At 31.8% G+C, this 27,952-nt stretch overlaps 1 protein-coding gene across 1 annotated transcript in view; it reads right to left on the bottom strand.

Annotated features, from left to right (window-relative positions):
• Positions 1 to 9,853: 9,853 nt before the first annotated feature.
• LOC145268241 (vesicle-associated membrane protein 7-like) overlaps positions 9,854 to 27,952 on the bottom strand; it is a 61,448-nt gene continuing 43,349 nt past the window's right edge. The window contains exons 5-9 of the mRNA XM_080123567.1: positions 21,716 to 21,803; positions 16,775 to 16,865; positions 14,627 to 14,694; positions 11,135 to 11,227; positions 9,854 to 10,201 (exon numbers count right to left, since the gene is read on the bottom strand). Coding sequence (XP_079979693.1) covers positions 10,136 to 10,201; positions 11,135 to 11,227; positions 14,627 to 14,694; positions 16,775 to 16,865; positions 21,716 to 21,803 — 406 coding nt within the window. The 3' untranslated portion in view covers positions 9,854 to 10,135. The remainder of the gene's footprint in view (positions 10,202 to 11,134; positions 11,228 to 14,626; positions 14,695 to 16,774; positions 16,866 to 21,715; positions 21,804 to 27,952) is intronic.

The raw sequence follows: 27,952 nt of genomic DNA, 5'->3' as shown, positions 1-27,952 counted from the left end.
CTGAAGCACTGTAGTGATCCATGCATAGACATTACTGACAAAACACTCCAGCACTCCACTATGGTGCATATATTTGAACAGAGAAAAGTCGAATACAAAGGGTTTGTTTTGAAATTTTGTACAGATTTGACATAAAGAGTCCCAAGTTTGACAAACAGGTCCCAGAGTTCAAATAAGGTACACTTGAAGAGAATTGAAGGTCACATCAATCGAAGCACGATGCAACAACCAAAATCGAAATGTATATTATTCATTTTTGTTTAAAATTTTTCTAAATGTTACCGTGTTATTTTGCATATGTGCATATATCACAGCTAAAAATATCTATCTGAATAATGAAAATTAAATCTTATTTTGTGAAGGAGCATTATTTGGAAAATCATTCTCATTGATTTTTTTATTTTTCATAGCATTTAGCCAATTGTGCCGACCGAATTTCTTCTTTTCACAGTGAGGTAAACAAAAAAAAAAAAAAAAAAATTATGATTTTCAGATAATTATGAATCTGATTTATACCTTATTAATAAAAAAAAGAAACAAAAAAAAAAGAAACAAAAAAAAAGAAACAAAAAAAAAAGAAAAAAAAGGTTCTTGTCCAGAATTCCCTCTATATTAAAAAATCTTTATGATGTGACAAAAAGAAAATCACATTCCAAAAATTATGTAAATTGATCAAGCAATTTTTATAAAGAAAATCATTTAAAAACGATTAATAGACATTCGTAGGCATTACATCATAAATCTAGTTAGGTATGAATTATTGTTGAGTTATCTCCCCCTTTTTAAAATTATTTTCAAAATGGTGGACAAAATAGTCGCTTTTTGGCTACTTATAAAAATTTGATTTTCTCATTTAAAAATAAAACTACTTGATCAATTTGCATGACTTTATATTTTCGTTTTATCACAGCTATGTACATTATACAGATTTTTCTTTTTTTTTTTTTTAATGTCGGGAGCATTTTGGGCAAGAACAAAAAGAAAAAGTAAACATTTTTTTTGTTTTTAAATATTTGTTCATTGGACCATTCTCTTTTTTTTCTTTTTTTTTTAATGATTAATCACCTTCCACACACAAACTGTTATTAATTCATCTTTTTATTTATTTTTTTTTTCTTCTTCATATCTTAGGGTTTTGTTTTTTTCATTATAAAATTTTAAATTGTATTCCCCCCCCACCCCCCACATTTTGTTGACTGTTTTGTGTTAATGAGTTTTTTCTATTAACTTTGAATGATCATACGCAAAAATATTTTTTTTTTATTTAAAAAATAAATAAAAAAATTTTTAGTTTGTTTAATATTTTTATCAATGGACTTAACTTTAAAAAGCTTGAGTTTCTTTAAAGTAAGCAGAAGGAACAAAGATTGAAAGGATTCACGCAAAGAACATTCAAATTTCTGTTAGAAAAATTAATGGTGAAATCAATCACAAATTTTAGTTCCCCCCAATCAGCTTTTCCTAAGTCTTTTAAATCATGAGCTTTAGAGACTTTCTTTTATAAAGTAGAAAAAGACGCTGAAATAATAGAAATTTAATTATTAAGAACTAGTTCTTATTACACGAATAAATTAGTGCTAACCATTTATAGGTGGATACCACAGCAAGAGATAATATTAAAAGAAAAGGGCCGAAGGAATAAACTAAAAAAATATTTATTGTCTTAGAAATTATAAAAATAAAATGTTTTTGTTCTAGATTTTAAAAAAATTACTTTGCATGATTGGTCCAATTACTATGAAAAAGAAAATAACTATAATAACGTTAGCAATCCCATTTATGTATGTGTATAAATATATATATGTATGTATATAAGAGAGAGAGAGAGATTTTGGCAATTCAAGTTATAAATAAAGAGCATACATGAACGTATGAGGGCTGTTTACAGCTGTTTCAAAGCTTCATTTATTTTAATTCATACAATGAATCATAAAAATTATAAATATCGATTCATATCAAAACAATTTTGTTTTTTCAAATTCGAATTTTCCTAAGTGCCATACACGAGCATTTAACTATGTGCTCAAAGAAGTTCAAAATTCTAAAATTATATTGATAAATTAAATACATGCATGTGTGCATGCGGCAAGACAGACACATTATCACAAAAATAATTCATATACGTTTAAAGTTCCTGCTTCCTTTGCACTCAGAGCCATACAAAGCAGCAATAAAAAAAAAAAATGAAACATTTTATATATTAAAAAAAAAAAAAAAAATTTTTTTAATATATTTAAAAAAAAAAAATTTTAAAATTTTATATATTTTTTGTGTTTCAGATATCAAAATATGTATCATACCACCATTTAAGTATGGCACCAGGAGTTTCAGAGGAGCCATTTAAGTATGAGACAGGCTAAAGAAACATTGAATTCTTAAAGTTTTAGAGAAATCATATAAGTTCATATGAAGGGGGATTAATATCTTTTCACTGTTAAACGAGTGATTGTACAATTCATCAGCAAGGGAAAATAATTAATATTATCTTGCTTATGGCCATCAGAACATAAGCAAGATAATATTAATTATTGTTATATTAACACACACACACACACACGTATAAAAAAAAAGAAAAAGGAAGACGTATCAGACAGTATGGTATAAATCAACTTAATAAATCCTTTCATAAGTAAAAAGTTTTATTTAATCCATATGACGTTTTGGGGTATTATATACTTTTGTAAGATAAGCAGAAGTGACATCACAGCAGTCATCATCATTAATATATAAAACTCAATGTGTGTTCTTTATAGAAAGCAATGTTAGAAAATCTACATAAAATCCAAAGTGTATTCTCGCGCAAAAATTAACCAGGGAAGACAATGGAAGTGTTCCAGAATCTCTAAGTGCACCATATTTATAAATTAAATACTTTCCAACAATATATATTCTCACAAAAATAATTCATATCGGCTTGAAGTTTTTGCTTTCTTTGTTGATGACCAGCATTGTGAGCAGCCATAAAAATTTTCAAACATTGCTATTTTATATTGACATTTTTTTTTAATGTTTCAATTATCAATATATCTATCATATACCACTAGTTAAGTATGCCACAGACCAAAGAAGCATGGAATTCAGAGAAGCCATATTACAGGTTAATCTGAAGGATTTGATCATCAAATTACTGCAAACCTTGGGATTCCACTTTCCACTAAATGATTGTCCAATTCATCAGCAAGAAAAATTTTGCTTAGGTTCAAGATTCTTTAGTATTAATGATCATACATGTACTTTTTCCATGTTAGCATATATATATATATATATATATACATACACACACACATATATATATATATACACACACACACACACATATATATATATATACACACACACACACACACATATATATATATATACACACACACACACACATATATATATATATATATATATATACACATACACACATGTACATAATTAGATATCTCCTTAGAAAATGCAAAACAACAAGAGAATTGTTCCATTCCATTTAATCCATTTTGTAGCCAGTTGAGGAGCATGTTTTTATTTTATGAAAAAAAAAAATATATATATATATATATATATAAAATATATATAATTTTTAATTTGTAAAAACTATTAAAGATATTTTTGAGATATTTTTAAGAAAAGCATAAAAAAACGCTTGTTAACCATCTACTTTATAATGTGGAATAAAGAAAATAAAAATGGTCTTTCCAAATGAGCATACATGAACTGCAACATTAAAATAGTAAATACACACAAATTATAATTATACATACACAACACACATATATATATATATATATATATATATATATATATATATATATGAAATAATTGTCATACAAGTGATGAAGCATGAACGAACTAATATGTAAATATAAGATGAAATAATATATATTGTCTCTCACTTCAGCACTAGAGCAGTCTGGTCAATTTTCCTTCCATAAAATTGTTTATATCATGCGTGTCATATATATATATATATATATATACATATATAATGTTTGTTTGTTTACTGTTTTGGGGGCAAAGAATTCCAACAAAGTGCTCGATTACAAAGAAAAAGTTTTTCGATATAAAAGCTTAATATTTATTTATTTAATTGTTTCAGAAAAACATTGGTACCGTCGGTTTCAAGCTCAACATAAAGGGGACCAGTTAATGGTAAAACATAAATGATGTTAGGCTCTCGTCAGCCATGTTAGCCGATGGTACCAATGTTTTTCTGAACTTCTGTACAATTAAATAAATAAATATATATATAATTCACATACATGTGTGTGTACGGAAATCACTCCAGACAACAAGGCATGAAGCCACTTGATGTAAGGAGCTAACAAGAAGAAAAAATGATTATCACAAAGGTGGAGATGCCTACAGACCTTGGTCTAAAAAAAAAAAAAAAAAAAAAAAAAAAGATTGTAGGCAAGAGGAAAAGTCAGCAGGAAAATAGTTCCACAAGCTTGCAGTTCTTGGAAAGAAACTACTGAAATAAAAAACTGTATTACAATAAGATATGAGAACAGTGAATTAATTGATGGAGACCACTAGACCAACAAGTCAAAAATGAGCTTGAACAAAGGAAGCAGGAAATAAGAGACAATTCTGAAGAACACATGTCATGTCATAATAGTATTTATAAGAAAAAAACTGAGATTAGTAAAATTACGTCTGTGAGAGAGAGGTTACAGAGAATAAAAGGTAGAGCCCAATCCAATTACAAATACATTTCTGCATCTTATCAGGAATTCTCAAAAATTGGTAGAGGGAGAGGAAAAGAATTGACTAAATAATTAGAGGTTTATTTCTTTGAATATTCTTCATGTCTTTTTTCTGGAACGACTGATGAACATAGTTTTAATTCCATTGTTTTTTATTAGTATTTTCTTCATGTAATTAAGCCCACTTTTTCTGTTTGTTATGAATTAAGGATTCTGAATAAAGGAATCTGTCTTATGGTGAAGTGCCTAAATATTTTATTTACTGTACAATTTTTTTATGAATACAACTGTAAAATCAGTTGAATTGTTTTGGGTATAAATTATTATAAAGATGACAAAGTAAAAATATTGATACACACACAATATATATATATTTCTGTGGAAATATATTGTTTTTTTGTTTAATTATATTTAATCCTTTATTTATGCCAATTTATGAAGCTTGATGAAATTACAGAGCATTTAACAAATGACAAAAGTCTATTTCCAAGTTTCATGATGTTGACCATCTTACAATTTATTCCTTAAAGTATGTTGACGTTCACAATTCTTGACAGCACCTATTTTGTAGCACAAAATTATTATATCAATCAATTTATTTTGCCCTTAACTTCTCAGAAGAAATAGCATGTATCAACCAATCAAAATAAAATAAAATGCATATAGCGTGACCACAAAATCCGAAAATTGGAAGAAAAGTTGCAATTACCTTTCATTTTTGCTTTTATTACGCCATTTTAGTCATACCCAAATGCATTTTCTTTTCTTTTGCTGAATTGATAGTTGTTATTCCTTCTGAGGAGTTAAGGGAAAAATAAATTGATGTAATAATACAGTGAATGATTTTGCACACCGAAACAGGTGCTCTCAAGAATTGTGAATGTCAACATAAAGGAATAAATTGTAAAATGGTCAACATCATGAAACTTAGAATATAGACTTTGACATAGATATATATATATATATATATACATACATACACACACACATATGCACACAGTTCAATTATAAATAAGAAAAAGGTAATAGGCAAATATCAGACTAAATAAAATGGGGAAATGAAGAAAAAAATCTTGCAGTTCTTAGAAAGAAACTACTGGAATAAGAAGCTTTTCACAGTAAACTACTTGGATATTGGTTGAAGTTGGTTCAATATTTTGTTTCAAATACGAAACTGCCATCAAATAAACACTTATTGAAAAAAATAATCTTGAAAGATGAGGTTGGTAGTGTGTGTGTGTGTGTGTGTGTGTGGTTGTATGTTGAAAAATGATTGATGGGAGATTAAGTAGTGAGTGTGTAAAGCAAGTAGAGTTTTATATAGGTAGGTGGAAAACAGGAGTAAGGAGGAAATTTATGTTCTATCTATTCCAATATTTGCTTAGTACGTTACTCCTACTTATATTAGACACACACACACACACACATCAACGTATATGTAAAAAAGGAAGACATATCAGACAGTATGATATAAACTGACTAGTAAATCCTTTCCTAAGTAAAAATGTTTTATTTAGTCCATATGACGTTTTGGTGTATTATATACTTTTGTAAGATAAGCAAACATAAAAAAAAAAAGGTTTTCACATTTTTTTTTTTTTTTTTTTTACAAAGGCATCACCACATTATCAAGGCCCAGAGGCCACTCAAGGATAAGGGTTAAAGAGTGTACAGTAGAAGTTGGTCAATATAGTAATCATTAGTAATGAAAATTTGGTAAATTTAATAACTTATATGGAACGGCTCATCAAGAACTTATTTACTTTAGACTTGAACAAAACCATATTGTAGTCAGCCGGAAAGCAGGAAAACGGAAGACAATTCCACAGGCGTGCAGTTCTAAGAAAGAAGCTTTGTTCATGGAATCTACGTTTAGGTTTAGGCACAGATAAAGAGTGGGGGAAGTTATTGATAGTGTTTACAGCTAGACGAGTGTTTCTTGTGAAAGTTTGGCGAGGGGGGACCATATTGTTTTGGCAATAGGTAAATCGGAGAATTTTAAAAATTAAAAAGTTATGCTTATAGGTCACCAAAAATTGATTCTTCCCTTTCTCATCCAAATTGTGTCTTAATATTCATAATTCTATCACAGATCGGAAACTACTTTTTTCCTGGCTGCAGCATATATTATAAAATATTAGATGAACTAAATATAGCTTTTTTACATTTATATTTCTTTTTTTATATAATTTTTGTTGTTGCTGTTTGTGTAATCAAATTTCAACCTTCATATGTTTAGCTGAATGGATTTGCTGAATGTTAATTCTGAAAAAATGAGTAAAGCATTTCATCCAATAAGGGGTTTCCAGAGCAGACATAAATTATTTTAACAAATCCAAACAAGTAATCATTTTATTTTAATTTCACAGCCATTTTATCTTGAAAAACTATACAAGTAGACAGAGTCTGAATTTTAGTTGTTAAAAAAAAAAAAAAAAAAAAAAAAAAAAAAGATCTTCAGAAGTATAAACTTTACAATATAAAATTTATGATACTGAAGATGTGTCCTTTTATGACTATGTAAAGTTTATCTAGTTGTAAAACGACACAAACAATAAAGATATGGGCACTAGTTTTTGTTTTTTTTTTTGCTCCCAGGCAGCCATGTTTGTTTATGGAATGACAAGTGTGTGTGCGTGTGTGTGTATACATATATTATTTTATTCAATTTAGGGAAACAAAATTACCATTAGTTGCAACAATAAATCTACTTTTTTAGTCTAAAAAAAAAAAAACAGCAGAAAAAAAAAAAAACCTTTGATCTTAGTAAAGCAATATAAGACTTATAAATTTATGAAAAATAGGCCTCACAAATTCCTTTCTTTCCGTTTCTTCTTTTTTGTTTTCTTTCTCTCTTTTTCCATATTTGATTTTCATTAAAAGGTCATGCCTTGACTAAGACCAGAGACTGTTTTTTTTTTTTTCACCTGATGATGTTTTTTTTAGACTGAAAATTTGATGCAACTAATAGTAATTTTGTTTACGTAAATTGAATAAAGTAATATTTTGCTCTTTTTATTGAGCATTATCAGCAACCTTGTTGAATTCAATGGTTTTTACTTTGGGATATTTTTAACCTGGAACAAATTTATATATATATATAATTTCTAACAATTGCACACCCTAAATGAAGATAGCAGAAATTGATACAATATGGAACAGAAGTCACCAAACATGAAACTATACAGAAAAAAAAAAATGCATAGAAATGTAAAACAATAAAAAATTTTCTTTCTTGTTTTTGTTCGGTTTCCTGATAACAAGTATTAAACAAAATTCATTTAAAAAAAAATGTAAAAAAATAAAAAAATTTATTTCTTTGTTTTAAGATAACAAAAAAATGTTAAAACAACAAAAAATCTCTGGAAACAAAACACCTCTAAATAGTTTCACACACAAAACAATAAAAATTAAAAAGAATTTTTTTTTTTTTTTTACATTTCTATAAGTGAAATCTTTGAAATAACATTAAAATATATTCGCACAAAAAAGTGTTGAAACTGGGATAGTTTTTTGAAATGGAGTGTTTCTGTATGGTTTTGTGTTTCGTTTCATGTTTTGTGGCTTCCGTTTCATATTTGCATCGACTTCATCCATTTCCGCCGTTTTTGTTTGAGGAGTGTAATTGTTAGAGGTTGCCATAAAATGCTATAAGATGTTTTTTGCATCAATTTTTAGTATCTACTTCAACAGTGCTCAATACATAAGTCGAGTTAGGTAGTAATTTATGAAAATATATGGCAATTAAACTACACAGAATCTTCCGCATTTCATGCCTGTAGAAAATCATCAGGTTAGATTACAGAGTCAAACAACAACAAGCATTCTAGCCTGACGATTATATATATATATATATATATATATATATATATATATACACACACACACACACACACACACACACACACATAAGATATTAGATTTATTTAAACTTTTTGCCAAATATATCCATATCTCATAAGTGAAAAAAAATTTATTTTACCATTGATGAAGTAAGTTATATTTGATAGTCATAACTTGTTTTTGTCAATTTAATTTCTTTTTAATATTATCATAAACATTTTGATAGATTATTTATTTAATGACCAAGTCTCTTTCCCTCATTTATATATGCATAAATATATATATTACAAAAAATGTGACCTATTGTGTCACCCATTGAGCTTGGGTTAAACTGTTTGAATCTGAGGAAAAGGTGAATTTGCAAAGTTGAATATCAAAAATAAAAAATAAAAATTTTAAGCCACCTTCTGTTTTCTATAACTCTCCACTCTCTCTCGGCTACAGGTTAAATAGTTTTACTACTGTGGAGTTATTCCCTTTCGTTTATAACAGTGTGGTAAACAAGTTAGAGTGAGAGAGGAAGAGAGTGACAGACAGAAACTTGGCAAAAGAGGAATCACTTTGTGAGTTCATAAATTACAGCTAATCAGAACACCTAAAACTGATTTTTTTTTCTTCAAACATAACTCAATCCCAACACCAAGAAATATTTTAACATGTATTTTATATAAATAAAATTTATAGAAAAAAAGCTTTAGGGAAACAAACATTGATTAACTCAGCTTTAGTAGAATATATATATATATATATATATATATATATATATATATATATATATATATAGTAGAAATGGTAATTAATAAAAACTGAAGAAAGTGCTCAATACTGTTGTAGAGCAAATATGCGTTTTATTTTTTTATTACCGTATCTTTCTGCTAAATTACATTATTGTTTTGGCTATACGGCCGTTTTTTTGGCCGTCTGTAGCGTCCTCAGACTTATACAGAAATGTTTGCCATTTTGGGATGAAAGAGTGGAAGCAAACTCCCCTGACCTCATTCACTCTTCCATCCCAAAATAGCAAACATTTCTGTATAAGTCTGAGGACGCTACAGACGGCCAAAAAAACGGCCATGTAGCCGAAACAATAATGTAACTTAACAGAAAGATATGGTAATAAAAAATAAAACGTGTATGTATATATATATGTATATATATATATATATATATATATATATATATATATATATATATATATATATATATATAAATATATAAATGCATATACCATTCCATCTCACAGCTGAGTAAAGTTACAACTCATCCCTCCCAACATTACACTGGGTGCAGTGACCCTGAGAGAATGGAAATAAGTATAAAATTTATGTATTATTTATTGTGTTTCTATATTATAAAATGTAACCAAGAAAAACAATGTATAAAATGCACTGAACATTTCATTCATGTTTGATGATAACTCCACTTTAATGAAAGCAAAACGTTGAATGCTTGATTCATATCTATTGTTTTTTGTTATTTTTCCTTTTTGTTTTGTTTTTTTCCCCCCATATTATACATTCTGTGTTGTGAAATATGCTGTCCCAATTTTTCAGATAGAAAAATTTCTTCCTTTTATTCTTTCATACAGTTGTGTGTAGTTAACCGGTACATGAAGGCCAGCTGACACCCCCACATGCTGCAGAAACAACACCATAAAGGATCAACTGGAATTAAAAAAAAAAAAGAAAAAAAGTTTTATAAATAAAATTTTGATTCATATCATGTAAATAAAATTATAGATACAAAAATATTTTGTTACAAAATTTTCTTTCTCAATTTTTCACTTACAAAATTCTGTCCATGTTTTAAGTGTCACCCACACTAAGAATCGAATGTTCTTCTTCCAGAAGAGTGTTACTTTACATCTGAATTTTATCAAGTACTTTATCCACTACGTCATGAGTCCTTGCACAAAGTCTTGTGGCATAGTGGATAAACTATTTAGTAAAATTCAGCTACAAGTTACACTTTTCTGGATGTTGAAAGTTCAATTTTCAGTACAAATGAAATGCCCAGTTATGACAATGCAATTTGCAGTCCCCTCTAATCCATTTGGACGGAATTAAAAACTAGGAGGCATTACTTTTGAGATGCTCCTTGTATGTTAGTAAATATTTAATCAAAATTCATGGATTGTAACATATTAAGCCTTTTTGCTAGTTATTTTGTGTAATGTGGGTTATTCTCAATGTTCTGATTTGGTTGTGCTAATCCAATCCCCACTCCCCCAGTCTCTATGTTTTTTTTTTTGTTTTTTTTTGTAGCCCATAGAAATATTGTGCTTCTAAACAGGATGTATGGCACCTGTTGAAAAACCTTGTGTTTCTGTATTATAAAATGTAACCAAGAAAAACAATGCAGAAAATGCATTAAACATTTCATTCACACTTGATGACTCAGCTTTAATGAAAGCAAAATGTTGAGTGCATGCTCCGAGGAAATACCATGATGATTTCTACATCAATCTGCATAATTTGCCGTTAATAATAACCAAAAATCATACAAAATTAACATACATTAAATGCCAAGACATTTTAATGATTTTTTAATCCTATAAACGTCAATTCCGTACGAAGAACAAAAAAATGAAAACTTACCACGACCACCACAACAATGATGACACAAATTTTTAAATTCTTCCACCAGAGCGACCGTGCAAGATTTACACTAGACTTCTTAAATGAGACAGCCTTCAAAAGAAAAAAAATTTTGGAAATTACACTGGGTAGTAAATATATAAGAGTGTAAATTTTTCATCAAAAAAGAAAAAAAAATGCTCTGCTAGTGTTTCCACTAATATTTCTATTAAATAACATATCAGTCAATCAAATCACTAAAAAGGTCTTTGTTGTTCAAAATTCCTCCTGTACAAAAATACAGAAAAATTGGTACTTGTACAGTTTAATCAAGACATTAAAAAACGAAAATATCGAAAAAAAAGTTTAAATTTTACGTATCCGTTATGGAATGAAGTTCTCCGGAAAAAAAAAATTTCACTTAATTTCATCAAGTAGTTTTTGTTTTACAGCGAAAAACTATTTGTTATGATACCGAGCAAAAGGTTTGATTTTTAGGAAGAAAAGCTACTATTAAAGATGGGGAGAGAGTGCCGGCGCTTTACATGCAGTTATCTCCCTGTGGCGTTCCTAAAATCCAAACAAAAATTTTTTTAAATCCAAGATGTCTGCCTTCAACGTGCTGTAATAAAAACATGTTTTTCCGTTGTTAAAAAAAAAAACATAAAAACCACTCAATCAAATTAAGTGAAATTTTTTTTCGAAGATCTTCAGTCCAAAACGGATATGTACAATATAACCTTTTTTTTTTCGATATTTTAATTTTTTTATGTCTTGATTAAACTGTACAAGTACCAAAAAATCTTTATGATTTACATACTCGTGACAGAGCAAAATCATATTCCAAAAGTCAAACTGATGAAGTTGTTTTATTTTTAAATGATTTTACATGATTAATGGGAAATCAAACATTACAAGGCCGATCTTGCAAGTTTGAATTATTGTGGAGTTATTTGCTCTTGTTTTTTCTAGATGAAGATGTGTCCCTTTTTGCTTACTTATAAAATTTTATTTTCTTATTGAAATAAAAAAACAAAAAAAAACTAGTTGATCAATTTACACGTTTTGGGAATATATATTCGTTTTGTCATATATATATACATCATACAAATTTTTCCTTATATTTGTTTCTTAATACAGAGGGACTTCTGGACAAGAACTAGAAAGAAGAAAAAAAGAAAGCGCCTTAAACTGGAAAGTTGAAAAAAGAAAATGTCTCAAACTGGAAAGATAAAAAAATTAAAAAACAAAGGAAGAAAAAAAAACCCAAAAAATGTTTCATTACGTGAATGAATCAAAGGATATTTTTTCTTCAAATTCTTTTTAGACAGTGGGGTTTACAAACTACAAACTTGCTATTTGCTTTCTTCATTCCCTTAAACACTTGAAATAGGTTCATTCAGTAGTTTTATTTTGGGGGGGGGGTGCTCGCTAAATTTTGTATGACAGGACAAAAAAAATATAAAAAAATAATTATTAATGTTTATAATTATAAGCTCTCTCTAAAATTATTAAAGTTCAGCTATGTCTAGGAAATAAACAAAAAGGCAATCAACTAGCAATATACCACATTTATGGCTTCCAGTTGTTAAAAAAAACTGACTGCTTTACTGCTATAGCCGCATTTAGCATTTATAGGAGTTTAATTTCCCTTAATTCTTGTGCTAATTGATGCTGGCTCAGAGGTAATGTACTAGCCAATTGAGTCAAAGGTAACTTTGTAACTGCCTTCAAACCTCTCGACCAGCAGTAATTATCACTTCCTGCACTAACTAATGGCGAAAGCTTGAAACACTAGTGTTTGTAGGTATAAGAATTATTTATATACACACATTTATTTATACAAACATTATTGGCTACAAATGTGAAAACATATTTCTGCTATAATTCCATTAGAAAAGCAGCAGTATTAGGCTGGATACTTACAATAAAAGTAAATTTTGAATAGTCATTCTTTTATATAAAGTCTTTCTGTTATTTGAAAGGAATGGAATGAAAAAGGTAATAAAGAAAAAGAAAGGATAAATGAAAGAAATTCCAAAATGCACACTGCCAGCATAAATAAAAATCTCGATGCAAAGTGATAAAAAGCAAAGTAAGCTGATAGGAAGTATACCTCCCAAGTTTAAAGTCCGCCTTCCTTTTCCATCCCCTTTAACCTCTTTTCTCTATCCTTTCTTTTAATCTACCCCTTCTTTCTTTCATTCATGAAATATCCACTCAAAAGGCAATTAAAGAATTTCGACAATACATACAAAATATCCACACAAAAGGCGGTTAAAGAATTTCTACAAGAGAAGTACCTATCTTGAGGATAACGTAAGACAGGGTACTCTGTATCAAGCAGATCTTCTCCGCATGTTTGCACTGCTACTACATCAGCTGGGCCTCATCCACCACATACCAGATGACTGCAGCTCCAAAAATCTCTTCTATGAAGAGTTGACCATTGGAGGATACCTACCAGACAGCCACAACTGCAATACTATGATGTTGCAAAGCATGATATAGAGGCTAGGGACATCGATACAGAGTCTCCAAATGAAGAACTCTAAACACCTCAGGGATACAACACTTACACAAGTCAATGCAGAGAGACGTGCGCATGCAGAAAGAAAAGTAATGGTTGTATTGAACCATGGACAGTACATAAGATACAACCTCTACTACAGAAACTGTATCTTGCATCAGACTCTACTACCAGACATCGATGCTCCAACCAAACAGAAAACTGGGATGCTACTTATGTTCAACCCTGTCTGCCTGTCTGATTGATTGATTTTATGGCATATCAACCTATGTGGTCATTTAATGCCAGAGTCTTTTTATATACATTAATAGTTATGAGTTTTATGTATGTATCTGGTGTTCAGTGTCTGTGTTTGTATAGTTAGATAAGGTATTGTTTTTGTGTTGAATATTTATCTTTCCAAAGTCGAGCAAATTAAATAGACAGGCGAGTTTCGTTGTTAACTCGGAGATATTACGATTTATATCTGATATAAAAAGTTTTAAAAAGTTGTGAACCGACCGACCGACCGCTTCTCTAAAAGAAGCCTTTTGTAGACACACAGAAAAAGCGAACACACATACAAACATTTTCACTTTTATATTTATAGATTGAGTATCCAACAAAAAAAGGATTTTTTTATTGTTAGAAATATCATCAATTCTATTTAGAGTTTTGGTAATTATTGCAACCCTGACTGAAGGAGGACTACTACTACTACTACAGAGACAGTAAGAAATATAGCAGAATAGTTAAATCAACATGGAGTGAAGAAAGTAAGAAATAAAAAATATCTATAAATAGCTAAGAGAGATTGAAGAGTTGTTCAGTTAATTACAATGATAACAAATCAATCTCAGAACTAAAGTATATTTCAGCATGTATTTTGTGTTGTTATAGCATAGAGGATAAAGAAGCCTTTAGGAAGCAAATGTTGATTAACTCATACTTAGTATACTTACTGAGATTGAAATGAGAAATAAATAGAAATTAATTTTACTTACATTTACACTAAGGTCCTGAGCTTTATCAACTAAAAGTTCTAACCTTTCTCCTCTGCCAGCAATTTGATCTGAAAAATATATTTCGTAAGAAAATTAATTTGCTAAAAAAATGATATTCTCTCGCATGCACACACATATATATATTATGTACATATGCATATATGGAATATCAATACTTCATCACACATGTACACAAAAAAAAAACACTGATGTCCCAATGAGAAAAGAATATTTTTTTCAACTTTTTCCAAATAGTAATGTTAAACTTCTTTTTACTATTTGTCCAAAGTGATACTAACCACAGGCAGGTTTGAACCTACAAAGGAAAAAGTTTCATGGGAGTGTGAAATTCACAAACTATCTCCAATCACATGTATATCCCAACTACAAGAAGTTTTTGCAATTCTTGCAGGGAGGCGTCAACATCCAACATACAGTGCCTGGTATTCCCAAATGGTTACCCATCTGATCCTGATCAGGTTAAACGTTATTTAACTTTGATAATCTAACAAAAATCAGTGTATCAACATGATTATGCGGTATATGTTTTTACAATAGTCTTTTAGAAGTTTTCCTTCGACAAGAAATTTGTTACTTTGAAATGTACATGGGCTTAAAACTCTTCCAATAAACATATATAAAATAAATAATCGCATGTTCAATTTTTAATAATTCTTTTAATTCTTATTTGATATATATATATATATATAATTTTTTTTTTTACATAGGCGTCACCACTTATCAAAGCCGATAGGCCACTCAAGGATAAGGGTTAAAGTGTACAGTAGTCAAAAGGACAATATAGTAATCGATAGTAATGGAAGTTCGGTAAATTTGTTAACTTAAGTGGAACGGCTCATCAGAAACTTGTTCACGTTGGACTTGAAGACAACCATTTTATAGACAGCTGGAAAGCAGGAAAACGGAAGACAATTCCACAGGTGTGCAGTTCTAAGAAACAAGCTTTGATCATGGAATCTATGTTTAGGTTTAGGCACAGATAAAGAGTGGGGGGAATTATATATTATATATATAAATTATATATATTATATATATAAATGTATTCTTTATATATTTCCTAACACACATTATATATATATATATATATATATATATATATATATAAAAATGATGCAATTCTTTAAAAATATTTTATGAAAGATAATCAAAATCAAAAGAAACTTGTGTAGTTTACAAATACAGGTTAAAAGATTAAAGCGAACACAATGATATTGTGGGGGTTGTATTCACTTCGAACAAGGAAACGCATTTTACTTTATTTTTTTTCTTGGAAATAGAAATTAAAAAACAATAATGGAGGGGAAATAGACGTTGGTCCTCATTAATTTTCTGGGAACACAAAGTGTGCCTTGAGGGAGTTTAAAACTAAATTTACTGAAATTTATTTTGATTAATTTAATTTACTTAAGTTTTATTCTTATATTTACACTTCTCACCAGTAGGGAATTCAGCTGGAGTGCTAAATGTTTTGGTTTCGATTCTAGTTTATGGCACCAAAGTCATTTTTTTTTTAAACTTTTGAAATCACAACTATATATTAGGTACAATATAATATTCAATAGAGAATTGGTTCTGTAATAATAACTATGAAATCTGCATGAATTAAAATATATTTAACTGTATTTTACACCCCCTCCCCCAGTAATCAATAAATCTTAACCGCCTTCTGGCTTTGAGCAATGCTGTTATTTTACTCAATTCTCCATATAGATCGAATATATGAATATATGATTATACATTGCTATGGTCCCCTCTCGCCAAAAATTCATCAGAAATGCTCATTTGACTGAAATCACTATCAATAATTTCCCCTACTCTTTATCTGTGCCTAAACCTAAATGTAGATTCCATGAACAAAGCTTCTTTCTTAGAACTGCATGTCTGTGGAACTCACTTCCGTTTACCTGCTTTCCAGCTGACTACAATATGGGCATCTTCAAGTCCAATGTAAACAAATTCCTTATGAGCCGTTCCCCTTAAATAATCCGATTCACCAAATTTCAAAAGGATAGAGGGTGGAAAAGAGTCTATTAAGCTAGGAACTTATTTACTTGCAAAATATGAGATAGTTTGTTTTTCCAAGTCTTATTTAGGCATATGTAGAAAAAAAAATATTAATAGACTTACCAATATCTCTAACAAGAATTTCCATTAGTTCATCTACTTGACCTTCAACTTTAGAAAGCTGATCAGTATTTTTCACATCTGAATAATATCTCTACAAAACAAAATATCATGAAATAATGCCTGAACAAAACTATATGTATGTTGCATCAATACCTAAACGTATGTTATGACTAGGGCTGTGACAAGAGAATATTCTTTTTATTGTTTTGACTCAAGTATATATCCGACACAGCTAATCAACAGAGAAGCACATCACTATCTAAAACATAGGATTAACTGATATATACTCGAGAGTCAAAATAATGAAAAGAATATTCTCTTGTCATAGCCCTAGTTATGACAAAAAAAAAAAAGAAAATGGAAAATAAAACAAAAAATCAGGTTTTTTCTTAAAATCAATCAGAAATTCAGAAATGCAACATATACAAGCTGCATTCCAAAAGTAATGTCTTCTCTTTTTTTTTTTATTCCGCCTGAATGGATCAGAAGAGATTGCAAATTGTACAGATATGATATCCATTCATTACCTGAAAGTTCCATCTGTGTTGCAGATACTGACAGTATGAGACTTTAAAAAAGCCCCCCCCCCGGTCATGGATGTGCATCAGATGCAGAAATGTGTCATTGAATTCCTGGCAAAAGTGCATTAAAAATGATGGTGACCATGTAGAAAAATATATTCTAGGCACGAAAAGAAACTAGTTTCAATGGTATCATTCTTCTTCGTAGCTCTCCAACATTTTGGAGTAAAAAAAATATAGGAGGCGTTACTTTTGGAATGACACTCGTACATATCACAGTAATCAAACTAAAGGGTTGATTACTGTTTTTATTTACGTTAAGCAAAAAGAAAAACTAAAACATAACTTTAATACGTACGCTATGGTATAACTTTAATACGTACGCTATGGTATAACTTCAATACGTACGCTATGGTATAACTTCAATACGTACGCTATGGTATAACTTCAATACGTACGCTATGGTATAACTTCAATACGTACGCTATGGTATAACTTCAATACGTACGCTATGGTATAACTTCAATACGTACGCTATGGTATAACTTCAATACGTACGCTATGGTATAACTTCAATACGTACGCTCTGGTATAACTTCAATACGTACGCTATAGTATAACTTCAATACGTACGCTATGGTATAACTTCAATACGTACGCTATGGTATAACTTCAATACGTACGCTATGGTATAACTTCAATACGCACGCTATGGTATAACTTCAATACGCACGCTATGGTATAACTTCAATACGTACGCTCTGGTATAACTTCAATACGTACGCTATGGTATAACTTCAATACGTACGCTATGGTATAACTTCAATACGTACGCTATGGTATAACTTCAATACGTACGCTATGGTATAACTTCAATACATATGCTATGGTATAACTTCAATACGTACGCTATGGTATAACTTCAATACGTACGCTATGGTATAACTTCAATACGTACGCTATGGTATTACTTCAATACGTACGCTATGGTATAAATTCAATATGTACGCTATGGTATAAATTCAATATGTACGCTATGGTATAACTTCAATATGTACGATATAGTATAAGTTCAATATGTTCGATATAGTATAAGTTCAATATGTTCGATATGGTATAAGTTCAATATGTTCGATATGGTATAACTTCAATATGTATGATATGGTAAAAGTTCAATATGTACGATATGGTATAAGTTCTGGGAAGATTTAGGAATAATAGCTGAGAGAAACAAAATCACCTGAACAGTTTTACATGAAATATAGTTTTACGACTATCCATGTGGTATGAGCATGATGGAATACATGTTTTTTTTTCCGCTTCATTTTTAAAAAATATTTTTGTGGAAAAATAAAATGTGTCAGTTCAGAGTCACATTTTACTAACCTTTTGATCTGAAATCAAATCTTGTTTTCTTTTTATAGCTGATTGAATCTTTACTGGCTATAACCCTAACCATCAACCATAAAATCATTTTAGACGAGCGCAGATTTCAAAAGTCATATTTTAAAAACAAAACCACTTGAAGTCCTCAAAATACTACCATTCTGTTTGTAATGACAAATAAGTTATATATTTCCAAAGTAAATAAGTTATATATTTCCAAAGTAAATAAGTTATATATTTCCAAAGTAAATAAGTTATATATTTCCAAAGTAAATAAGTTATATATTTCCAAAGTAAATAAGTTATATATTTCCAAAGTAAATAAGTTATATATTTCCAAAGTAAATAAGTTATATATTTCCAAAGTAAATAAGTTATATATTAGATTTTAACAGTTAAGTAGATAAGGTAATAAAAATGTTAATCATCGTCAACAGATTATTTTTACAATTTTTGTGATAAACAGGGGTGCTTTTTTAAAGGCTGCTACCACTCCTATGAGGAATTTCATTATGAAATTTGGAAACTAATTAGGAGAGATAAAAAAAAAAAAAAAAAATTTTCAACATGATGGGTATTGAACATTTTCTAATATATTTCATAACCTAACTTATAAGTAAACCAAAACTTTTTATGTTATGTTTTTATTACGATTGTATGTGGTTTTATTATTTTGTATTTTTTCATTTCTATCTGAAAACGTGTTGTTTCCATTTCAGCGACTGTTTCGTTGACAGTATAGATGGTAATAGTGATGGGATCAGTAAGAAGTGGCAGTTTTAAAAATTGAGAATATTAATATCAATAATGTTGTTACATATTTAGTTAGGGCTATTCTGTAAACAGGAAATATTTGTCTAGCTGTTTCACTTTTTCTTGAAAAACTACTTGGCTGATCTGGCTGAAATTTTGTATGGATCTTTGTACAGCAAACTAAGTATTATGGTGTCCATTCAATGCATAGTCAGGGATTAATAAGGGTTAGTATTTAATGCAAAAAAATAAGCACAAATTTAACCATATTTAACCATCAATTTGGCATATAGCACTCATTCTAAATCAATTTTTTACGGCAAAAACTTAGCTGGAATTTGTTATTGAGATGAGTATTATTTATTAATTTTATTTATTGCGGATTATTATTCTCAAGCTGGCCAGAGGCTTACTTGGCCAAAAATGTTGTGAGACGACAACTATGGATGGCAGTAATTGCTGAGAATGCAGTTAGGAGATTCAGAGTTCTTATCCCGTCACAGTTACTACCTGATGAAGACCAGAGGAATAGTGAAACAACAACTAAAAAAAGATGAAGATAATAGTCCGCAACAGATAAAAATTAATAAAATCTCTAGCATTTAATATTCCTTTGTGCTAGAGTATTCTTTTTGCAAATAAATTGACAATTCAAAAGTTGATTCATCTGTGATTCTTTTCTAAAATAGCAGTTCTCTCACGAAATAATGTTTTATTTAGGTTTACTTAATGTTTAAACATTTACTGTAATGATTAGAAACTACTTTTTGGTCACCAATTTAAAGAAACAAGATTTAATTTTGTTTATGTGGTTATTTGTAAACACTAAAAATGTGGTAAAAAAGAAAAGAAAAACTACAAAAAGAGAGGAATAAGTTTTGTATATACATTTCATGTGAAATGATCCCCATTCTAGTCTTTTTGGATAGTATTTTTTAATAAAAATTTTTCATACTGAAAAGTTAGCAAAAAAAAAAAAAAAAAAAAAATCATAATTATCCAAATGCTAATCCTATATCTGAATAATCTCTCCCTCTCCAAAATGAAAAAAAACTTGCATAATCCTATTACTGACCCTAACTTCAAGTGGCAAGCCTCCTAAGAAAACATATGTTGCAATATTTTGGACATAGAATTGGGTATGATCCCACGCAGTTGGACGATTCTATTTATAAACGATGCTGCTAGGAACTGACGAATCGAATTAATTCACGTTCTGCTACCAACCAATCAGAAACCAGAATTGCTCCATAAATATTAAACCTTTTCTGTAGTAATTTCACATATTTTTTCCGTCTCGACACGGTAAGAATATTTTGCTCTGTGGAACTGTCTACTGCAAACAAGTCACCTCTCAAAACTTGTTTAGAACAATGAACCATCTGAAACTGTTCTGAAACTAAATACTTCTAGATCTTATACCTACACATAAGGTTAACTATCCTAAAATACTAAAATGGCCAGGGAATTTTATGTTAAATTTATATGCAAAACTGATCTACTATGCTAAATCATAATATAATTTCCATAAAGTTTTTCAGCGATTACATGTAATTATCGGTTATAATCAGCTAATGTACTTCCTAATTTCTGACGTAACGCTACCGGAAGCAGTGACAAGGCAAATCAGTTCCTTCACTTTTGTTGTTCTTCAGTATTTCTATTTTGAAGTGATTTATTGAAATAAAATAGAAGAAAAGGACATTATTGAAAATTATTAAAAAAAAAAATAAAATTATACAGATAAAAAATAACACTATTAGTCTATATTTGCACTTTTAATAACATAAAATAAAAACTTATTTTGTTAATTATTTTAAATTTTATAAAGAAATATTTTTACGAAATTATAAAAATGAAAGTTTTTCTAATTTTAAAAAATAATTTTTTTTTTTTAATTCATATAATAAATATGGTTATGAAAGTATAAAAACAAAAAAAAATAAAAGATCAGGAAACCTAATAAAAAACAAAACAAAAAAAAACGAGTACATGCACAGGAGAGATATAGGCATGAGAGAAAAATAGTGAAGAAACTTGGCACTGCTCCCGGTAGTGCTACGCCAGAAGTTATGAAGTACCTTAGCAGACTATAACCAAATCTCACATTAAATAAGGAAGAGGATAGCAGAATGTGTTCATTTATAATATGAAGAAAAAAAAAAAAAAAAATATTTGTTTATAATTTATAAAAATATGAAGAGCCTGCATCATAATATTAAAAGACAGATATAAAAAAAATGCTTTAAAATAAGAAATGTTTTTTTATTTTAATACTTACCATTTGAAGACTCAAAGCTCTAGAAAATTCACTATTCATGGCATAAGGCAATGCCGTACGAGCTCTTTGGCCATATTGTACTTGGAATCTAAGAAAAGAAATAACTTTTAATAAATAATAATTGAAATGGTCATTTAAATCAAATGGGTTAAAATATTGGAGACATGGTTGATTAAGTCCTGATTCCATAAAGAAAATATAAGTATACCAACCTGTTACAAGGTTAGTATAAAGCTTGTGAAAGCCTGATCATCTGATTCTAGAGGGTGTTAAGGGGAAGAGAATACAGACTCCAAGTCCATGTATTTGAACCATTAGGACAGAGGGAGGTATCCAGTTATGTTAAGAGAGCATTAAGGAGTGTAGATTATGCTAGGGTATCTGGGGAGTTTACGAGGAGAAAATATTCTATATCATTTAGCTTATTTCTAAGCCCCATATATTTGTGAATGGGAGTCTCAAGGGAGAAGGCAAATTGGTTTTGTTTGGTTTAATAAAAAATAACTAATAATATATTCTTCCTTGTCATTTGTAACTTATTTCCAAATGAGCCAGTTCATTATGCAAAAAGTTTGTAAATATAGTTTTCTTCTTTTTTTTTTTTTTTTTTAAATAGAAGTCACCATTTATCAAACCCCAGAAGCCACTCGAGGATAAGGGTTAAAGAGTGCACAGTAGTCAATGGGACAATATCATAGTAATCTAATAAATTGCTTAAGGAGTAGATAGGCTCTGTCTATCGCCCGGCTTCCATACTCCTTCTTTGCCTATTAGTCAAGCGCAGAGACACTATCTCAGTGATTCGACAGAAACACCCAGTGGTAGATCTTGTTTCCTGGCTAGGGCAATGAACGCCGTTCTTCCCCATTCCCAGCATGCCCCACCCCTAAAACTGAACATTTGGGAGTGCTTGAGTATAAGATATGCCTGAGCGGTTAGATTGGGTTGACCTTCTTCTAAAGGGTTGAGGGTACCGGATTGACAGTTCCTGGCTGCTGTTCCCGACTGGTAGTACAGGAGCCCTAACTCTTTGGTAGCGCTTAGAGCGGCTGCTCCATCAACAGTTGAATAATATCGGGTTGTTTGCAGTGCCATGACGCGCATGGAAAGGGACCCTGCACTCATCCCCGGTGGGCTTTCCTGAGGCCACAATCCTAATTGGAGAAAGGTCAGCTGATGGTCTACTTGTGATGCATGTCTGAAGCTCCGCATAACCTCTTGTTTAGCTCCCCCTTACCGAAACTCTTAAAAAAAATATGACGACAGTACAATCTAAAAATAAGCTTAAACCAGGATTAGGGACAAACAAATTCAACTTGCCTCCTCCCTTGAGGCTCTCATTCACAAATATCCGTGGGCTTAGAACTAACTTAGCTGATGTTGAAGCATTTCTCTTAACAAATACCCCGGATATCTTAGCACTAAGTGAGACTAACCTACACTCCTCCATTCCCTCTAACCACTTTAACATGCCTGGATATCTCCCACTCTGCCGTAAGGACTCTGACAGACATATGCACGGACTTGGAGTTTACATTCGTAATACCCTTCCCTTGACTAGAGAAACAAACCTAGAAACAGATGATCAAGCCTTTATGTGCTTTAGACTAAACGTGCAACACAGTATTAGCTACTATTATTTTCTCTACCGCTCTCCCTCGACTCAGGACTGCTCCATAATAAACAAAGTATCTGACAGCATAGACACGGCACTGTCCCTCGACACTAGCGCACAAATACATGTGTTTGGTGACTTTAATGTCCACCACAAAAACTGGCTTGGATTCTCTACTCACACAGATGCAGCGGGCAGCACAACCCATAGCTTCGCTATATCTCACTCCCTATCACAAATTGTTACGTTTCCAACCCGTTTCCCTGACCAGGAAGAACAACACGCATCACTTCTAGATCTGTTTTTGACCACAGTTCCCGATGACTGCATAGCGAAGGCCCACAGCCCACTCGGGAACGCTGATCATGCAGTGATAATGGTTGAAATCGCCCTAAACTCTAGACCCAAAACTGAAGAGCCAGTGCTCAAAACAACGAGATATTATAATAAGGCTGACTGGGAAGCCATCAGGGAACTAATTAGAGATGCTCCATGGAAAAATATTTTCTCTCTCCCTGCTGAACAGTGTGCAAACGAGACCACTGACTGGTTCAAAACTGCAATCGAAGCGCATGTTCCCATGCGGAAATTTTATAGTAAGCCCCACTCTCCCCAATGGTTTACGTCGACTTGTGCAACTGCCATTACTCAAAAGCAGCATGCATACCGTAGGTTTAACCGACATAAGTCCAGTTCAAACAGACTGAAGTATATAGAAGCTAGAAATAACGTTAAGAAAGAAATAGCGACAGCTAAGAGAGAATTTACGGAAACCACTAAAAAGCTCATCAAAGCACAAAAACTAGGAACTCGAGACTTCTGGAAAATCTACAACAGTGTAGTAAATAATGGGCAATCAACAATTCCCCCACTAACCAACAATCACGAGGTTGTCTCCTCAGCAACCGACAAGGCTAACATGCTTGCCAGTCGGTTTGCCTCAAACTCCACACTGGACCCTTCCAACCACCCCCTACCTGACTTTCCTATGCGGACAGACGCCACACTAGACGATCTGAAAACCACCCCTGCTCAGGTGCATGCTATCATAAAAAACCTTGACACCTCAAAAGCATGTGGACCCGATCTTATCCCAGCTGTGCTATTAAAAAAGTGCTCAGCCGAAGTAGCTCCAGTTCTCTCCAAACTCTACAACAAATGTCTTAATGAAGCTTGCTTTCCGGGCTGTTGGAAAACTGCTTCTGTTGTACCAGTATTCAAGAATTCTGGCGAAAGGACAGACCCATCAAATTATCGCCCCATTAGCCTCCTCCCACTTTTTGCCAAAATATTTGAGACCATAATTAACCATGCTCTAGTCCATCATCTTACAGATGCTAAACTACTGACTGACAAACAATATGGATTTAGACAAGCCCGTTCCACAGCAGACATCCTCACCGTGATCTTTGAACGTATATACCAATCACTGGACAAAGCGGGGGAAGGCAGAGCGGTAGCTCTAGATATATCTAAGGCTTTTGACAGGGTATGGCATGAGGGTCTCCTCAGTAAAATCAGATCATACGGTATCACTGGTAGAATACTTAACATAATTAAATCCTTCTTAGATAAGAGAAAAATCCAGGTAGTCCTCGACGGTCGCACATCTAAACAATATGATATAAATGCGGGAGTGCCTCAGGGTTCTATCCTTGGACCTCTATTGTTCCTGATATTCATAAATGACCTCCCCGACAACATTGCCTCTGAGATGGGTATATATGCTGATGACACTACACTCTATGGCAGACACGACAGGAAGACGAATGAACACATTTCTAAAGAAATGGCAGAAACACTAGAGGAAGACCTCCAATCTGTAGTGGAATGGGGACAAAAGTGGTTGGTCGCGTTCAATGCTGCCAAGACTAAACTAGTTTCATTCAATAATTACAAGAAACCCTCTCTACCACCAATAGCAATGGCCAACGACTCTTTATCTGAGAGTCCATCTTTCAAACTCCTTGGCCTAACGTTCACAGGAAACATGAGTTGGAACAATTACATTGAAGGCATTGCCAGGGCCGCTGCAAGAAAGGTAGGCTCTCTCTACCGTGCTAGAAAACTACTAACACCCGAAAGTATTCTGTACCTCTATAAGGCCACCATTCGCCCATGTATGGAGTATTGCTGCCACATCTGGGCTGGTGCATCTGCTACTAGTCTCTCGCTCCTTGACAAGGTTCAAAAGAGAGTCGCAAATCTGATAGGCCCTGGACTGGCATCTAAGCTTCAGCCTCTGTCCCATCGACGAAATGTTGCATCCCTCTGCCTGTTCTACAAGTATTTTAGTGGTGAATGCTCTGATGAACTGCAATCACTTGTGCCCCCACGACGCGAGCACCCCCGACAAACCCGACAGGCTACTAGATCCCACCCCCACACTGTAGAGGTCCCTAGATGTAAAAGATCTTTTTACTCCAATAGTTTCTTCCCCAGAACCGCAAGACTCTGGAATTCCATTCCAGATCCCTGCTTCCCCAACAGTACTGACGTGCAGAAGTTCAAGTGTAACGTGAACCGACACCTTGCTACCCAAATCCCTACATAGTACCCCAGTAGTTGTTGCCCCTGATAGTAGCCCCCTACACCAAAGTGGCAATTTGCCTTGTTTGGGGTGAAAATGTAATAAAAAAAAAAAATAAAAAATAAAAAAAATCGTTAGAAGTGTAAGTTTGATTATTTAAAGGGGAACGGCTCATCAAGAACTTGCCCACACTGGACATACTTGGACATAAGGGGCTACTATTTGGGACCATGCCTCGGAAATATTGACAATATGTTGTTTACTTTACATTTAAACTTCTGCATATCAGTACAGTCAGGAAAGCAGGTAGAAGGAAGAGAATTCCAAAGTCTAGCTGTTTAAAGGAAGAAGCTATTAGAGTCTTGTATCATTAATATTTTTTATATATATATATATATATATATATATATTACTTCAAATCAGGTTACTATTTCCAGCAATCGGCAATTCATTTTTTAACGTCAGTGTTTTTCAACAATGTGTATGATAAGAATGCACCAATAAGCAAATGGACGGTTTCTCGAGTAATCAGCCTTTGATAATGGGTCAGTGAACCGATTAATCGGCCGATTGATAGGCTTTCTAATGTTGATTTATTCAGCAAATTTTGTTGTCATAAGTAATATTAATTTAATTATATTGTAAACAAAAGATAATTCCCTTTTTGGCTTGCTGGTGAAAATTCAAAGTTTTCAAAGTGCCAACATTTTCCACTGCAACTATACTCTAATATAGCAAAATTTGGAAAACCAAAAAAATCAATTAAGAAAAAAAAAAAAAAAAAAAAAAAAAACAATGGTGTCTGCCGACTTCTTTTGTTGTCAATTTCAACTAAAAGCAATGATATCTACTTAATTAGCATGTCCAAAGTACTTAAATGTTACTGTATTATTTGAAAAAAAAAAAAAAAAAAAAAAATTTTCAATCTTTATCAGAAAAAAACCTTCACCATATTTCTTTGAAAACATGACATAACAAGGGAAGTAACTCGGTTACTAGTTTTCAAGAATTCTGGCAAAAGAACTGACCCATTAAATTATTGCCCCATTAGCCTCCTCCCACTTTTTGCCAAAATATTGGAGTCCATAATTAACTAAGCTCTAGTCCATCACCTTACAGCTCCTAAACTTCTGACCGACCAACAATATGGATTTAGGCAAGCCCGTTCCACAGCAGATATCCTAACTGTAATCTCTGAACATATATACCATTCACTGGACAAAGCAGGGGAGGGTAGAGTGGTAGCTTTAGATATATCTAAAGCTTTTGACAGGGTATGGCATGAAGGTCTTCTCAGGAAAATCAGATCATACGATATCACTAGATGAATACTAAACATAATTAAATCCTTCTTAGATAAGAGAAAAATCCAGGTTGTCCTCGACGGTCGTACATCTAAACAATATGATTCAGGGGTCTATCCTTGCACCTTTATTATTCCTAATATTCATAAATGACCTCCCCGACAAAATTGTCTCTGAGATGGGTATATATGCTGATGACACCACTCTCTATAACAGCCATGAGAGGAAAACAAATGAACATATATCTAAAGAAATGACAGAAACACTAGAGGATGACCTCCAATCTGTAGTGGAATGGGGGACATAAATGGATGGTCACATTTAATGCTGCCAAGACTAAACTCGTTTCCTTCAATAATTACAAGAAACCTTCTCTCCCACCAATAGCAATGGCCAAAGATTCATTATCTGAAAGTACTTCTTTTAAAATCCTCGGCCTAACATTCACAGAAAACATGAGTTGGAACAATTACATTGAGAGCATTGCCAGGAAAGCTACTAACGCCCGAAAGTATCCTGTACCTCTATAAGACAACCATTCGCCCATGTATGGAGTATTGTTGTCATATTTGGGCTGGTGCATCTGCCACTAGTCTCTCACTCCTAGAAAAGGTCCAAAAGAATCTCCAACCTGATAGGTCCTGAACTGTCATCTAAGCTTCAGCCTCTGTCCCATCGACGAAATGTTGTAGCCCTCTGCTTGTTCTACAAGTATTTTAATGGTGAATGCTCTGGCGAACTGCAAGTACTTGTGCCCCCATGACGTAAATACCCTCGACAAACCCGAC

Source organism: Euprymna scolopes, chromosome 43 (genome assembly GCF_053919585.1).
Source record: "Euprymna scolopes isolate OS-2025 chromosome 43, ASM5391958v1, whole genome shotgun sequence".
NCBI classification, from domain to species: Eukaryota; Metazoa; Mollusca; class Cephalopoda; order Sepiida; family Sepiolidae; genus Euprymna; species Euprymna scolopes.
This window is presented reverse-complemented; position numbering and strand designations above follow the sequence as displayed.